Source organism: Sus scrofa, chromosome 17 (assembly GCF_000003025.6).
Source record: "Sus scrofa isolate TJ Tabasco breed Duroc chromosome 17, Sscrofa11.1, whole genome shotgun sequence".
NCBI lineage: Eukaryota > Metazoa > Chordata > Mammalia > Artiodactyla > Suidae > Sus > Sus scrofa.
The window spans coordinates 32444173-32458308 of NC_010459.5; the positions used below are offsets into that span (position 1 = coordinate 32444173).

Genomic DNA, 14136 nt, shown 5'->3' on the forward strand with positions numbered 1-14136 from the left:
TTACGTCGGGGTCCCTAAATCATCGCCTGTGTGAGGACCCCGTGGGGCTGGGGGCGGCGGGGAGGGAGACCTGTGCCACCTGTATTTGTCCTCAGCCTCTGAGCCACTGGCGGGCAGGAGGACGAAAGGAAACAGCTTCTCACATTGCAGCAGTGCTGTGCGGGTCAGGGGCTCCCTCCAGGACTACGACGGGGAACGGAAATTGCAGGGCCAGAGCATAGGAGGCTACGGTGGGGAAGGGGTCAGAAGGGGTCAGTGTCAGTTCTTACGAGAATCAGGTCCACAGAGCAACGGGAGAGGCCTGGGCTGTGGGCTCCTGTTTCTTCAGGGAGTTCAGAGGTGAGGGCCTCAGATGAGGGGGGAGGAGGCTGCAGTAAGGGGACAAGAGGCTGCCCCTCCATTGCAGGGTGGTTTCCTGGAACAGGAAAGGTCCAGGTTGCCTTGGGAGCTGCTGGTGACGTGGAGAAGGAGATGCAGAAGCCTAGGCATTCTGAGGTATGAAGGGCTGGGGGCAAAATGGGTAGCTTTTTAGGGGTCCATCCCCTGCACCTCACACATGGAGCTTTGCTCCCTGGGCAGTCAGCTCACCTGACTTCAGCTCCCCCTCAAATCTCCATCTCCCACCGGGTGACTGTGGATGTTTGTGCCATGGGCTGGAGGTCTAGCTAAAGGGCTTCTAGGAGTTCCTGTTCTGGCTCAGTGGTAATGAACCTGACTAGGATCCATAAGGACGTGGCCTCGCTCAGTGCATTAAGGATCCGATGTTGCTGTAGGCTGTGGTGTAAGTTGAAGATGCAGCTTGGATCTGGCATTGCCGTGGCTGTGGTGTAGAGTCAGGTCAAAAAATAGAAAAATAAAAAGCAAAAAAAATAATTAAAATAAAGGGCTTCTAAGAGTTCCCTTCGTGGCTCAGCAGTTAACGAACCCGACTAAGATCCACGAGAATGCAGGTTCGATTCCTGGCCTGGCTCAGTGGGTTAAGGATCCAGTATTGCTGTGAGCTGTGGTGTAGACTGCAGACAAGGCTCGTATCTAGCGTTGCTGTAGCTGAGGTGCAGGCTGGCAGCTACAGCTCCAATTCACCCCTAGCCTGGGAACTTCCATGTGCCGAGAGCGCAGCCCTAAAAAGCAAATAAATAAATAAAAATAAAGGGCTTCTAGAGAAGGTCTCAAGGTCTTAAGTGAATGGAGTACCCAGGATGACCTTGTGTCTCCTCCCAGACTCTGCTCACCACAGGGAAGCATGGGGCTAGCCTTGGGGCAGCCAAGGTCGGAGTGCCCCAGAATCTCCTGCAGTAGTAGGGAGCAGGGTGCTCAGGGCCATCCTGACCCCCAGGCCCTTCATCTGCCAAGGGGGCGCCCCCCTCTCCCCAAGGCTTTGCTCCTAATGCTCTTATCTTCCTGGGAGGGGAAACCAGTCAGCCTCACTTACCCCATCTATGCATGGGGCTCCCCATCAACGCACTAAGAACCCTTTTAGGCCACAGGGCAGCCTCTCCCTAGAGGTGGGCTCACTCTCTGCTTGCTTTGCCCTGCCCTCTACCAGGGCTGGGGACCTTGGGTGAGAACTCTGTCCCAGCAGGAGGTGAGATGCGGGAATCCCTGCTATTCCTCGGGCTGGTGGCCAACATGTGGAGGGAGTGGGGGGTTAACACTTGGTTGTAAGGAGAGTTCCTGGGTCAATCCGGTCCCAAGGGCTAGGGAATCGTTCTATGAAGCCACCCGAGGGTCAAACCAGGGATTTATCGCATGCACTGGGCTGGGCCGGCCGCGTGCACCACTGCCTATCCACATAAGCACGTGCGCACTTCTCCCCATCCTCCCCCCGACTCCCGCCCCGCGAATCTACTAGAGGACGAGGTGCGGGAGAAGGCGCGTCTCCCGGCCGGGCTCCCTCTTTTCCGGAAGGGAAAACCTGTCGGCCACGCCACTTTGGGAAGGAAAAAGCCCGCAAGCCAAGACCTTGACCGTAGAGAAGGCCGAGGGCGCAACGAAGCCGGGAGAGAAACCGTGAGGCATGCAGCAAGCAAACCCGACGCCGCCGAGCAGGCAGGACGGCGGGCTCCTCGGGCCAGGGTGTAGCCCAGTGAACGCACGCCAGCCGGTGTAGTTAGTCGGGGCGCGCTTCCTGGAGGAGGAGTAGGAGGATTTGCCGCCCGAGCAGCCGGCTTGAATGGAGAAGGCGGGGCCGGGGCAGGCTGGGCCCTGCCGAGGCCCCCTGCCGAGAGGAGGGGGCGGGGGCCGGCCACACACTTAAAGCTGACACCAGGGAGGCCCTATCCTCAGCCGGGCCCGTGCAAGCACTGCCTCAGCTTCGAGGGTCTCTGAGCCCACCGAGTTTCTTCGCAGAACCTTCGCAGCCCCGCTCAGTCCCTAACCCAGCCGCGCCTAGCCGGGCGCGCGTACTCCAAGAAGCCAAGTCTACGAGCTCTGGCGAAGTCGCCGCAAGCTCCCGGGAGCAGCCTGCCCGGGGTGAACAGAAGCGCAGGTGAGGGCGCAGGGCGGGCGGACGGGACCCCGCCCGGACCGCAAGGCCTCTGGCGCTGGGGAGGGCCGTCGGCGCGGCATTAGGACCCAGGCGCGGCGCAGGGGTGTGTCGCCGGCTCCCGCCGCGGGCCCGCCCAGGACGCCAAGGTTGGGGTCCCACGGCACCCGGTGAGGATCCCGGGCGTGCACGCAGGTGTGCGGCCGTCTGGCGGCTGATCGCTGGGGCCATGGCCACGGCCACCAGGCGCGCGTTCCATCTCCAGCCCTGCGGTGGGTGCCTGCAGCGGGAAGGCCGTCCGGTCTCCGTCGCAGAGGCGTGGTGGGCGGGGACGCGGAGCCGTCGAGGCACAGGGGGGAACGCAGACGCCGGCAGGGCCGGCTAGAGGGTCGCGGGGCCTTCCCAGCCTGGGCGGGGGCGGGGGGGTGAGTTCGGCCGAGAGGGAGTGGGAGGCCGGGGAGGTTATGCTGGTGGTGGTGGAGAGGTCCAGGATGGCTTCGTGCGTACCGCGCTCTTGACTTAATGCGTCTGGAAACACTTAACTATTTTTGAAGAAACGAGGTAGCTGGTGGAGGGGTGGGGGGTCTTGCAAATGGCGGGACGGAGTTATGGGGTCCCTAGCACCTCGAGCGCGGGGCTCTTAGTAGCCAGGCAGGCCCCGCCTCTGAAAGCCTCGTTTTAAGTTCTACCCGACACCTTCCCGCCCCTGCGCTGCTGCGGTAGTCTCTCTCCCCCGACGCTCAGACACCCGAGAGCCAGACCGGGGTTTGTGAAGATCATCTGTTTACGTGCAGTTGAAGCGCCTGGCCCGGGAGTAGAGTGTGTATCATCCTTACCCTTCCGTACCCTCGTCCTCTGTTCATTCCTGAGCTCGCCGGCGTTACCATTACTGCCCCCGCCCCTCCCTTCTGGATGCCACCCGGGCTCCCGGTCCGCATCCTGCACCCCCACCGCCACCCCAGACCCCCGCGATCTCCGAGTCTGGAGGCGTTTTCCTCTCGTGCACGTGGCCCCTCCTGTCGCTTCCTTCCCCGAAGAGCCCGGGACCATCCGGGGCGGCGCGGGGAGCGCGCACAGCTCCCCCCACCCCCTCCGCCGCCCCGCGCCTCCCACCCCCCCATCTCGCTAAGGGACCAACGGCTCCGCCTCCCAGGAGGCCCAGAAAGTGGGTGGAGCCGAGGGCGGGAGGGAGGCCGTTGCCAGGTCCCGATGTAACCCGGGCACGTGATGTTGGGAGCGACCACACGTGTGATGGGTGTTGATGGCACCAGGGACCGACGTGTGAATGAGACCCGAAATGTGCCGGAAGAAGAGCCCCAAACTAGTTACTGGGCTTGGCAGCGAAGGACTGAGAGAGGGAAGTCGGCTTCCACAGGGAGGTCGACCAGTGGGATCTCCTTCCAGACCAATGCAACCAGCGAAAGCTTCCTTCCTTCCCTGGGTACTGTTAATTACTTTTGGAGAAACATGCTGACAACATCTCCCCGCCTCCCTCCCTTCCCACCTGGGCGGCCCTTAGCAGATGGACTGAAGAATAACAGGCATGGCTCCCTCTGGCTCCTCAAGGAGCCTGGCTAGTACTGGCCCCTGCTCCTTTTACTCCCGAGGTCTCTGGGAAGGGTAAGAAGGACTCAGCAGCATGGGGGTGGGGGCGGGCCGCAGCAGATTGCGTGGGAGACTGCCCAAGGCCAGTCCATGGAGCTGGTGACCCTTCTTTGGCTTGCCTTGCAGAAGCGTCTTCTGTCATGTCACAGAGTGGATACCCTGAGGACCCAGGTGAGTATCTTTCAGGTGTGGGTGTGTGTGTGGAGTCAGAGGTCTTGAGGGAATCTAGTGTATCCACCTGGGCACTCATGGTTCTCTGCTGGTGCTGGGACACCTTTGGAGCCTACCCTCCCTGGGGGTTGTGGTGGCATCAGAGGGGCAGCTGACACTGCCCTGGACACTGGCAGGTCTGTGGTGGTCCTGGGAGGGCAGGATCCTGCACTCTGTGAACCATCGGGGCTTTCCCATGGTTTGCTGTTACAATGCCTGGTTACCTGACCGGCTTTTTTAGGGCAGGTATTGTATGTACCCACATTCCTCAGACGCCGCCCAGCACTGTGGCGGAGGGGCTGCCTTTGTCTCTCTAAAGAATTGTAACCTCTCTGCACGTCCGCTTTCCCTGCTTGCACCAGCCTTGCTCTCTCCCTCCCCATATCCCCGGGCTGATTCTGTGCTGCCTCGCCTGTGCCCAGACCCAGGAGCTGGCCTGACCATCAGAGGAGTGTTTAATGGGACAGTGCTTGGATAGAGTGGCGGTATGCTCTTACCCCGGGTCCCCAGGGCATGGTGACCGCATGTGCCAGGCTGCTAGTGGGCAGGTTAGGTATGTGATTGGGCTATAGGGTGGAGGTGATGGTAGGTCCACCACCTGGCTGGTAGGTCCCAGCCTGGCTGGGTAGGTCCTGTGTGGAGCCCAGGGTAGGGGAGAAGTGGGGCAGTGTGAGGGGCACGGCAAGCAATAGCAGGTGCTGGTGGGAGGTGACTGCGGGGCAGCTGGGACAGGTCAGGACTGCGGAATCAAGTAGTCTAAGCAAAGCAGGGCTGGAGCAGGGGAGGAAGGAGTCTTTTGTGGACATGAGCTCCAGGACAAACGGGGGAAGGACATCTTTTGAATTAAGCGTTCTTCTCTGGAGTGCAGTGCAGTGCAGACCCGGAGCTAGTGGTCACCAGTCCATGAGGGCCTTGCTGGGGGAGGCCTAGCTCCTCCTCCCCAGAAAGGGCCCAGACTGAGCACAGGACATGGGGGGCACAGGGCCTGGGGTGTTTAGAGGAAACCAGCGGGCAGGAGTGGAAGTAAGTCAGGGTGAGTCACTGCCTGGCAGGTGGAGGCATGCTGCTGACCCTTCCCTGTCCCTGCACCTGAGCTTGCCAGGCACTGGTGGGCTCTGGCTGCAAGGGCCCCTTTCCTGGTAGTATCACAAGTGGTGCACCCCAGGGCACCCACAGGACACTGACGAAGAGGTGCCAGTTGGGCCAAGAGTAAGGCAGGGAGGAAGGTTCTATGGAGCCTGGAAGAAGGCCCTCCAGGGAGGGATGCCCTCAGCTCGGAGGACAGGGGCCAGTATGCCGGGGGTGCTGGCCGCCTGGCCTGAGGAGTGAGACATCAAGGTGGCGGGTGGGACTGGGCTCGGGGGGCTGGGGGTCAGGACAGGGGTAGCAGGGCTGGCACAGACTGTCAGCCCCGAGGCTGCCGGGAGCCACAGCAGGGCTCAGGGCAGATTGGAACTTCTGCATGTCCACAGGAGGGCTTCCTGAGAAGAGGCCTGCCCTGCAGTGTCATTCCCCTCTCTGCCCCTGGCTGTTTCTCTGGCTCTCCCGCTTCCGGGTTCTTGTCTGATGTCTGGATGTTTCTCAGTCTTGATGCTTCGCCCCACATGCCCTCCCTGGAAGGAGGAGCTCTGAGACCCCATGCCAGTGAGTCTGGATGCTGCAGAGGCTCTGGCTTTCTTTGGGTCACCTCCGGGGAGCCAGACAGGTCCAGGTCCCATAACCTAGATGTTCTGGGAAGGCAGGTGCCAGTCGGTCTTTATGTCACTGTGCCATGTGCCTGGCCCAAAGTCTGTGGAATGAACAAGTCTTTCTCTAGCTAAAGGGTATATGTGGCACAGCGCAGGGCAAGATTCCTGCAGCAGAAGGATGTTGGAGAGAGCCACTGGGTGGGGGCCGTCAGCGGGCTGCCGCACTCTGAGGGGGCTGGGCAGGACCAGGCCCGACCTGGACCGAAGTTGCCTTCCTGCTGGAGGCCTCCCTCACCACCGAGCGTGCGCCGAGGGGGCAGCTCCTTTGGCTTGACGTTCCTCTCTCTGGGGTGTAGCCCTGACAGCCAGGCCCTCTGCGGGGGTCTCTCTTGGTGGTGGTTGGGTCTCCAGGCTACCTCAAGTGTGACACGGATGATGCCTCTGAAACCCGTGAGGAGAGCCTGGGGGATGAGGCCTTCGACACGGTCAACTCCTCCATTGTGTCTGGCGAGAGCATCCGTTTTTTTGTCAACGTCAACCTCGAGGTGCAGCCCACCCAGTCTGGTATGGGGGTTGTAGCAGGACCGGTGGGGGGGCACGTGCAGGGGACCGGGGACTGGCTGGCAGGTGCGGCCCCGCTCCACCAAGAGAGACCCGATGAGGCGGGGCAGCAGCCTGAGCCCTCCGGCTTTCCTCCAGCAGAGAGCGAACTGCCTGGCGGCTACGGGCTCCTGCACACCTCCCGCAAGGTGAGTGGCCCATCGGCCAGAGGGGGGACCCTTGGAGCCAGGCCGCCCGCTGCGGGTGGAGGAGGCTGCCCACACGGCTCCCCACACACTAAGCGGGGATCTCACACTGGCCCCGGGGTGGCAGCGGGGAACAGCCACGCTGGCCCTCTCCTGGAAGGGAGTGTTGGGTCCTGGTGGGCAGGGGCAGCCAGGGACCACCGCAGAGGAGGGGCCCAGGCGGGGACGGTGCATCCCATTCATGGCCTGTGTGGTTCTACGTGTGGGGTCTCCACAGTACCTGAAGTTAAAGAACTTTGAGGAAGAGGTCCGGGCACACCGGGACCTCGATGGTTTCCTGGCCCGGGCCAGCATCATCCTGAACGAGACGGCCACCTCCCTGGACGACGTGCTGCGGGCCATGCTGTACCGCTTAGCCCAAGACCCCCACAACACCGAGCCTGACTGCCACTTGGACCTGCTCATGGCCATGCTCTTCACTGATGCCGGGGCCCCCATGGAGGATAAAGGTAAGGGCTGTGCCTCGGCCTGGGTGGGAGGGCAAGGAGACGGGCCGTCTGACCTCCTGTCCCCTCCACCCCATCAGGAGTCCACCTGCTGTCGGACACCATCCAAGGGGTCACTGCCACAGTCACAGGGGTGCATTATCAGCAGTCCTGGCTCTGCATCATGTGAGTTGCCAGGCCACCACCACTGGCCTCCCACATGTCACCTCGGAGACAGGCATCCCTTGTCCCTGTACGGGCTGGCCTCCTGCGCTGAGGGCAGAGTGAGGAATCCACCCCACTTGGTCTTTTCAGTTCCTCCTTAACAGAGGTCACTGGGGTCAAAGTTGGGGGCTGTGGGCTGTGTTGCCAATTCCTAAGGATGGCCCCTGTGTGCTGTGTGTCCTCCCCGTCCCTGCCAGCTGTACCTCCAAGGCCCTGGTGAAGCGGCACGTGTGCATCAGCCGCCTGGTTCGCCCGCAGAACTGGGGGGAGAACTCCTGTGAGGTGCGGTTCGTTATCCTGGTGCTGGCCCCGCCCAAGATGGTAAGAGGGGGTCTCGGGTGTCCCCGGGAAGGAGGGTTACCCTGCCCTCTTCGGGGGACATCTCGCCCATGTGCCAGAGGCCCCATCGTCCTGGCCTCTGAGGACCTTATTCTCATCTTCTTTGTTCGTCTCTACTGGGTTTATCCAAAGCATACTCTCCAGGTCTTCATCAAGCTCTCATTTCCCCAGCAGTTGCCCAAAAGGCTATATTCCCTTCCTGATTCAAAAAAGATACTTTTGGAGTTCTGTTATGGTTCAGTGGAGACAAATCTGACTAGTATCCATGAGGACTCAGGTTCGATCCCTGGCCTTGCTCAGTGGGTTAAGGATCTGGTGTTGCCATGAGCTGTGGTGTAGGTCACAGACTTGGCTTGGAGCTGATGTTGCTGTGGCTGTCATGTAGGCTGACAGCTAGAGCTCTGATTGGACCCCTAGCCTGGGAACCTCCATATGCCGAGGGTGTGGCTCTAAAGAAAAAGACAAAAAAATATATATATACTTTTTAAGATTATCACTATTCAGGGAGTTCCCTGGTGGCTGAGTGGGTTAAGGATCTGTCTTTGCCATTGCTGCAGCTCAGGGTTGCTGCTGTTCAATCCCTGGCCTGGGAATCTCCACACACTGTGGGTATGGCAAAAAAAAAAAAAAAAAAAAAAAAAAAAGATTATCACTATTCACTTTCTTTGGCCTGCCCCAACCCTAACTCCTTTAGTTGGCTGACCATGATTTGTCGGCCAAGGATCCCCACTCCTTCCTGGGCCATTTAGCCCCTGGTCAGAGGCATCTCACTGGTTTTTTTCTTTTTGGGACCACACCCATGGCATATGGAAGTTCCCAGGCTAGGGGTCCAATCAGAGCTGCAGCTGCCAGCCTACACCACAGCCACAGCAACGCAGGATCGGAGCCACATCTGTGACCTACACCACGGCTCATGGCAACACCAGATCCATAACCCACTGAGCGAGGCCAGGGATAAAGCCCCTGTCCTCATGGATACTGGTCAGGTTTGTTACTGCTGAGCCACAGCGGGAACTCCTGGGGCATCTCGCTTTTGTGAGAGCCAAGGCTTATACAGTTTGGGGAATCTTCTCCTATGGAAAAGGATTTAAAAATCATGAATAGCAAATGGCAGGGGTTCCCTAGTGGCACAGCAGGTTAAGGATCCACCTTTGTCACTGCTGCGGCTTGGGTGGCTGCTGTGGCACAGGTTCAGTCCCTGGCCCAGGAACGTCCACATTCCACAGGTGTGGCCAAAAGAAGAAAATGGCTCGAGTCCCTCCCGAGGCCTGGAAAGGGCCTTAACACTTAAACTTCCATTAGCTTCTTGATGGTTCTGCCCCTGCCTCTGGTGTGGACTCAGAGCTTGGGACAGCCCCTCCCCAGGCTTTCTCTAAGCAAGGGGGTGGGGGCGCTAAGGGACTTGTCCCTCCCAGGGACTCCACAGCCATGCTGTGCACTGCCCCAGACGTCACTGCACTGGGAGGGAGGAACAGCATCCAGGGCGGTGGCAGCTCATGGGTCAGAGAGTGACCGCTGACAAGGTGACCAGAACCCTTGGAAGGAGCAGAATCCCTAGGACTGAGTGGTTAGACTGGTGCCTTGAGACAGGTCAGCCATCCTGCCACCCAGCTCCTCCTCGGGAGGCCAGCCTGTTCTACAGCTACCGGAGAGCACAGTGTGTGCGGAGTGGCCCCGGGACTATAGCTCTGGGCAGCACGAAGGGGCAGATGCCGCTCCCAGGGAACCAAGGCTGGGGAGGTGAGGACGGCTGCTGTGGTGGAGGCTGGACACTGAGTTCATGGACAGGGTTGACCTTGGCCAGGCAAGAGGGTGAAGGCTGGATGGGCCCAGAACCCCTCTGAAAACCAGATAAACCAGCAGGCAAGGCAAAGGCCGCTGGCGAGGGTAGCGCAGTCGCTGCGATTCCACTGTCCACAACGACGAAGATCTGCATTCCTCAGGACAAGCGTGACCCCTGAGTTTGTACAATCCTAGATGGATGGTAGTTCTGGTGATCTGCTGACCTGGTGGAAATTGTGGCAAGGTCCGCTAATGCTTGAACGTCCCTGGGGGACTGCACCTGCTGCCAGGTCCTGGGGCGGGCACCTGCCACGTGTGTGGAACCATCCACCCACGCGTGGCCCATGTGGGGCAGGGCGCCCTCCGCTCTACAGTGACTGCAGGTGTGATTCTCCTGCCCCGTCCCCAGAAAAGCACCAAGACTGCGACAGAGGTGGGACGCACCTTTGCCACCATGTTCTTAGACATCGCCTTCCGCCAGAAGCTCCTAAAGACCCGCACAGAGGAGGAATTCAAGGAGGCCCTGGTACATCAGAGGCAGTTGCTCACCATGATGAGCCAGTCTGCGGGCACCCGCATGACGGATCACAGCATGAACTCCATCTGCCTCCACAAGCCCCCAAAGGTACAGGGCAGAGGCGGCCCGGGTGGGCGGCATGGGGCGCAGGGCTGAGGGCCACGGGGCTGACGGGGTGTGTCCTCCTCCCAGCCCCCACAGCACACAGACTTCTTCCCCCTGGGGAAGGGCATCCGGGAGGACATCGCCCGCAGGTTCCCTGTGTATCCACTGGACTTCACTGACGGTAGGTGGCCCGGGGCCCTCCTGGAGCTCAGCCTGTAACTTGGGCCCCAGGACAACACGTGTGCCTGTCCTGTGTCCCCCACACACCCTCCATCCTATCTCCCGTTCCCAGGCATCATCGGGAAAAACAAGGCTGTGGGCAAATTCATCACCACCACTCTGTTCCTCTACTTCGCCTGCCTCCTGCCCACCATCGCTTTTGGGTCCCTCAACGATGAGAACACGCATGGGGCCATTGGTGAGGGGCTGGAGGCCAGTGGGACCTGCCGGGCGGGGCCCAGGGCCACAGGGCCCCCCTGACCAGCCCGCTTCCTCAGACGTGCAGAAGACCATGGCCGGGCAGAGCATCGGAGGCCTCCTGTACGCGCTCTTCTCCGGGCAGCCGCTGGTGGTGCTGCTGACAACCGCGCCCCTGGCGCTCTACATCCACGGTGCCGTGGGGGTGGCGGCGGGGAGACGGTTCCCGAGGTCCCCGGCCCCAGCCTGGCCCTGACTGCTCGCTCCTGTCCCGCTGCCCATAGTGATCCGGGGCATCTGTGACGACTACGATCTGGACTTCAATACCTTCTATGCATGGACGGGCCTGTGGAACAGTTTCTTCCTCGCGCTTTACGCCCTCTTCAACCTCAGCCTGGTCATGAGTCTCTTCAAGAGGTGACAGGCCCTCCCCTGAGCCTCCAGTAGGAGGGAGACCAAGGCCAGAGACTTGGGTCAGCCTCCATGCTCGCCTCTGAGGCCCTGTAACCGAGAGCAGAGGGGGCACCCCCACCATGTCACTGTCCCACGGGGAAAGCCTGGCGCCCTGGCCCGCTTCCTGGCAGGAACTGGCAGCGGGGGCCTTGCTGAGGCTCAGGGAAGCCTCCCTCCTAACAGCTCACCCCCATCTCACGAGGCATATCCTCCACTGGCAGGTCAACGGAGGAGATCATTGCCTTGTTTATTTCCATCACGTTCATGCTGGATGCTGTCAAGGGCATGGTCAAAAGTGAGTGTGTAGGAGTTCCCGCTGTGGCACAGTGCGTTAAGAATCTGACTGCAATGGCTCGGGTCGCGGCAGAGGTACAGGTTCGATCCCTGGCCCAGTGTGGTGCATTGGGTTAAAAGGTCTGGCATTTGCCACAGCTGCAGTTCAGATTTGATCCCTGGTTTGGGAACATCCATGTGCTGCGGGTGTGGTCACTAAAAAACAGTGTCTAGCCGGTGGCCAGGGGCTACAGGCTTGAGGGCAGCCAGGAAGCACTCAAGCTAAGGTTGATCTCATGGTCCAGGGTGCTCTGGGCGCCGTGACTGGCAGAGAGCAGCAGCCTTGCATGCTAGAGGTTGACAGAGCTGCCCAGGCAGGATCAGAGGCACCGGGCCGGGCAGGATTCACTGTCAGAGATAGACCAGATGTGGGGTGATCAGGCAGGTCGGGGGTCCAGGCAGACAGAAGGCCAGCTCTCCCGGCTACTCCTCCCTTCCTCCCCCCAGAGTCCCCTTGTGCCCTCCAGGCTCCTTCACCCCACATCCAGGAAGAAGCCCCACAGGGCCCCAGGCTCCCAGAGCCGATGGCTGAGCCCCGATGGCCTGTATCCATAGTCTTCCAGAAGTACTACTATGGCCAAAACCTTGAGAACATCTATGCATATAGCTCTTCCTCGGTGAACCTGCTGGGCCTCAGTACCAGCCTCAACAGCAGCCTCCACAGCGCCCTCAACAGCAGCCTCCTGGCTGGCCCGCCCGAGTTGACTTCAGGGGGCAGCCCGGCCCCTGAGCCCCCAGCCCGGGACACCGCCGTGCTCAGCCTCCTCATCATGCTGGGCACACTCTGGCTGAGCTACACCCTCTACCAGTTCAAGAAGAGGTGAGGGGGCCTCGCCGGGGTGAAGGGAAGGGGCCCAGGCCCCGGGCCACGCTGACACACCCGCCTGCCCCCAGCCCCTACCTGCACCCCTACATGCGCGAGATCCTGTCCGACTGCGCCCTGCCCATCTCCGTGCTCACCTTCTCCCTCATCTGCTCCTATGGCTTCCGGGAGATTAAGAGTGAGTTGGGACCAGCCATGGGGGTGGGCAAAGGGGGTTGCTGGGTGTGGGGTGGGGAGACGCGGGACTGAGCAGGGGCCTGTGTCCTGCTGCAGTGGGCAAGTTCCGCTACAACCCGAGTGAGAGCCTGTTTGAGATGCCCGAGATGCACTCACTGTCCCTGGCAGCCATCAGCAGTGCCATGGGCCTCGGCTTCCTCCTCTCCTTGCTCTTCTTCATCGAGCAGAACCTGGTGGCTGCCCTGGCTAACGCCCCGGAGAACAGGTGCATGGGGTTGGGGAGGGAGGGGCGAGCGTGTCCCCAACCCCCGGGGGACCAAGGGGGCTCTGTCCACACGGGACCCTGTCCGCTGCAGGCTGGTAAAGGGCACTGCCTACCACTGGGACCTCCTGCTCATCGCCATCATCAACACCGGGCTGTCTCTGTTCGGGCTGCCCTGGATCCACGCTGCCTACCCCCACTCCCCGCTGCACGTTCGGGCACTGGCTTTGGTGGAGGAGCGTGTGGAGAATGGGCACATTTACGAGACGTGAGTGTGAGAGTGGGCCCTAGAGGCCTGAGAAAGAGTCACATGGACCCTGAGGTGGGGGGAAGCCCTGGGCCACACGTGACCAAGGGAGGGCTATGGCTCGGGGGACACACGCCCAGCCGTGACACAACCCGGGAAGCACACGCAGCCCTGTGGCCCAGGCCAGAGGTGACCCAGGGCCCTGGAACCACACAGGATCGTGAACGTGAGGGAGACGCGGCTGACCACCCTGGGCGCCAGCATCCTGGTGGGCTTCTCCCTCCTGCTGCTGCCCTTCCCGCTACAGTGGATCCCCAAGCCCGTGCTCTACGGCCTCTTCCTCTACATCGCGCTCACCTCCATCGACGGCAACCAGCTGTGCGCTCGCATGGCCCTGCTGCTCAAGGACCAGGCAAGAGTGTCTGGCCCGGGGAGTGAGGGGTGGGGGTGGGGGACAGGGCGCCAGACCTGCCCACACCCAGTCCCTGCCCCCCACAGACCTCGTACCCACCCACCCACTACATCCGGAGGGTACCCCAGAGGAAGATCCACTACTTCACGGGCCTGCAGGTCCTGCAGCTGCTGCTGCTCTGTGCCTTCGGCATGAGCACCCTGCCCTACATGAAGATGATCTTTCCCCTCATCATGATTGTCATGGTCCCCATCCGGTACGGGGCGGGGCGGGGGGCGGGGGGTTGCCCTCCGCCGGCTCCTCCCCGACCCAGGCTCATCTGCCCGCCTGTCCCCTCCCCCCAGCTACAACCTGCTGCCCCGAATCATTGAAGCCAAGTACCTGGACGCCATGGATGCTGAGCACTGAGGCCGTGGCCACACCCCGCTTGCCTGCCCCTCCGGGTCGTCCCAGGCTGGCGCTGTGGCTGCGTGCGGGGAAGTCTGGCATCCTGGGGTGCTTGCTGCTTTGTGCTGCACCTCCCCACCCCCCAGCTGTCCCAACTGGCCTAGGGTACCTGGGCATCGAGGGGGCGCCCAGGTGTGTCTGCTCGCTTTGGGTCCAGACCACTGCTCAGGGCAGCATCTGCCCAGGGTGGGACTAATAAGCAGGATGGATTTTCTTTTGATAAAAGAGTCAGATGCCTGAAAGAGAAACCATTTCCTTGATTGTGTAAGGAATTCACTGTACGCATGTTAGAGAATAAAGCTTGTTTCTATGCTTCTATGTGCCGCCTCCATCTGTGCTGCCCCGCCCCAGCCTCTGAAGGCCACCTGAGGGCCCTGG

The 14136-nt window shown here is 61.1% G+C and overlaps 1 protein-coding gene across 21 annotated transcripts; it reads left to right on the forward strand.

The window, feature by feature from the left end:
- On the forward strand, window positions 1188–14074 carry SLC4A11 (solute carrier family 4 member 11). Of its 21 annotated transcripts, none has more exons than XM_021077563.1 (20): window positions 2673–2757; window positions 4217–4261; window positions 6400–6552; window positions 6691–6737; window positions 7012–7243; window positions 7321–7405; window positions 7642–7765; window positions 9975–10190; window positions 10275–10368; window positions 10480–10605; window positions 10685–10798; window positions 10889–11021; window positions 11279–11352; window positions 11946–12210; window positions 12285–12391; window positions 12487–12655; window positions 12747–12920; window positions 13116–13311; window positions 13398–13567; window positions 13656–14073. In XM_021077563.1, the coding sequence occupies exons 1-20, from the start codon at window positions 2715–2717 to the stop codon at window positions 13717–13719; spliced, it is 2631 nt and encodes an 876-aa protein (XP_020933222.1). In that variant the 5' UTR covers window positions 2673–2714; the 3' UTR covers window positions 13720–14073. The 21 variants fall into 21 exon arrangements, with proteins under 21 accessions (XP_020933223.1, XP_020933226.1, XP_020933229.1 ...); XM_021077558.1 differs by lacking the exon at window positions 2673–2757 and adding an exon at window positions 3314–3926 and having other exon boundaries at window positions 6688–6737; window positions 13656–14074; XM_021077564.1 differs by lacking the exon at window positions 2673–2757 and adding an exon at window positions 1188–2488 and having other exon boundaries at window positions 6688–6737; window positions 12487–12920; window positions 13656–14074.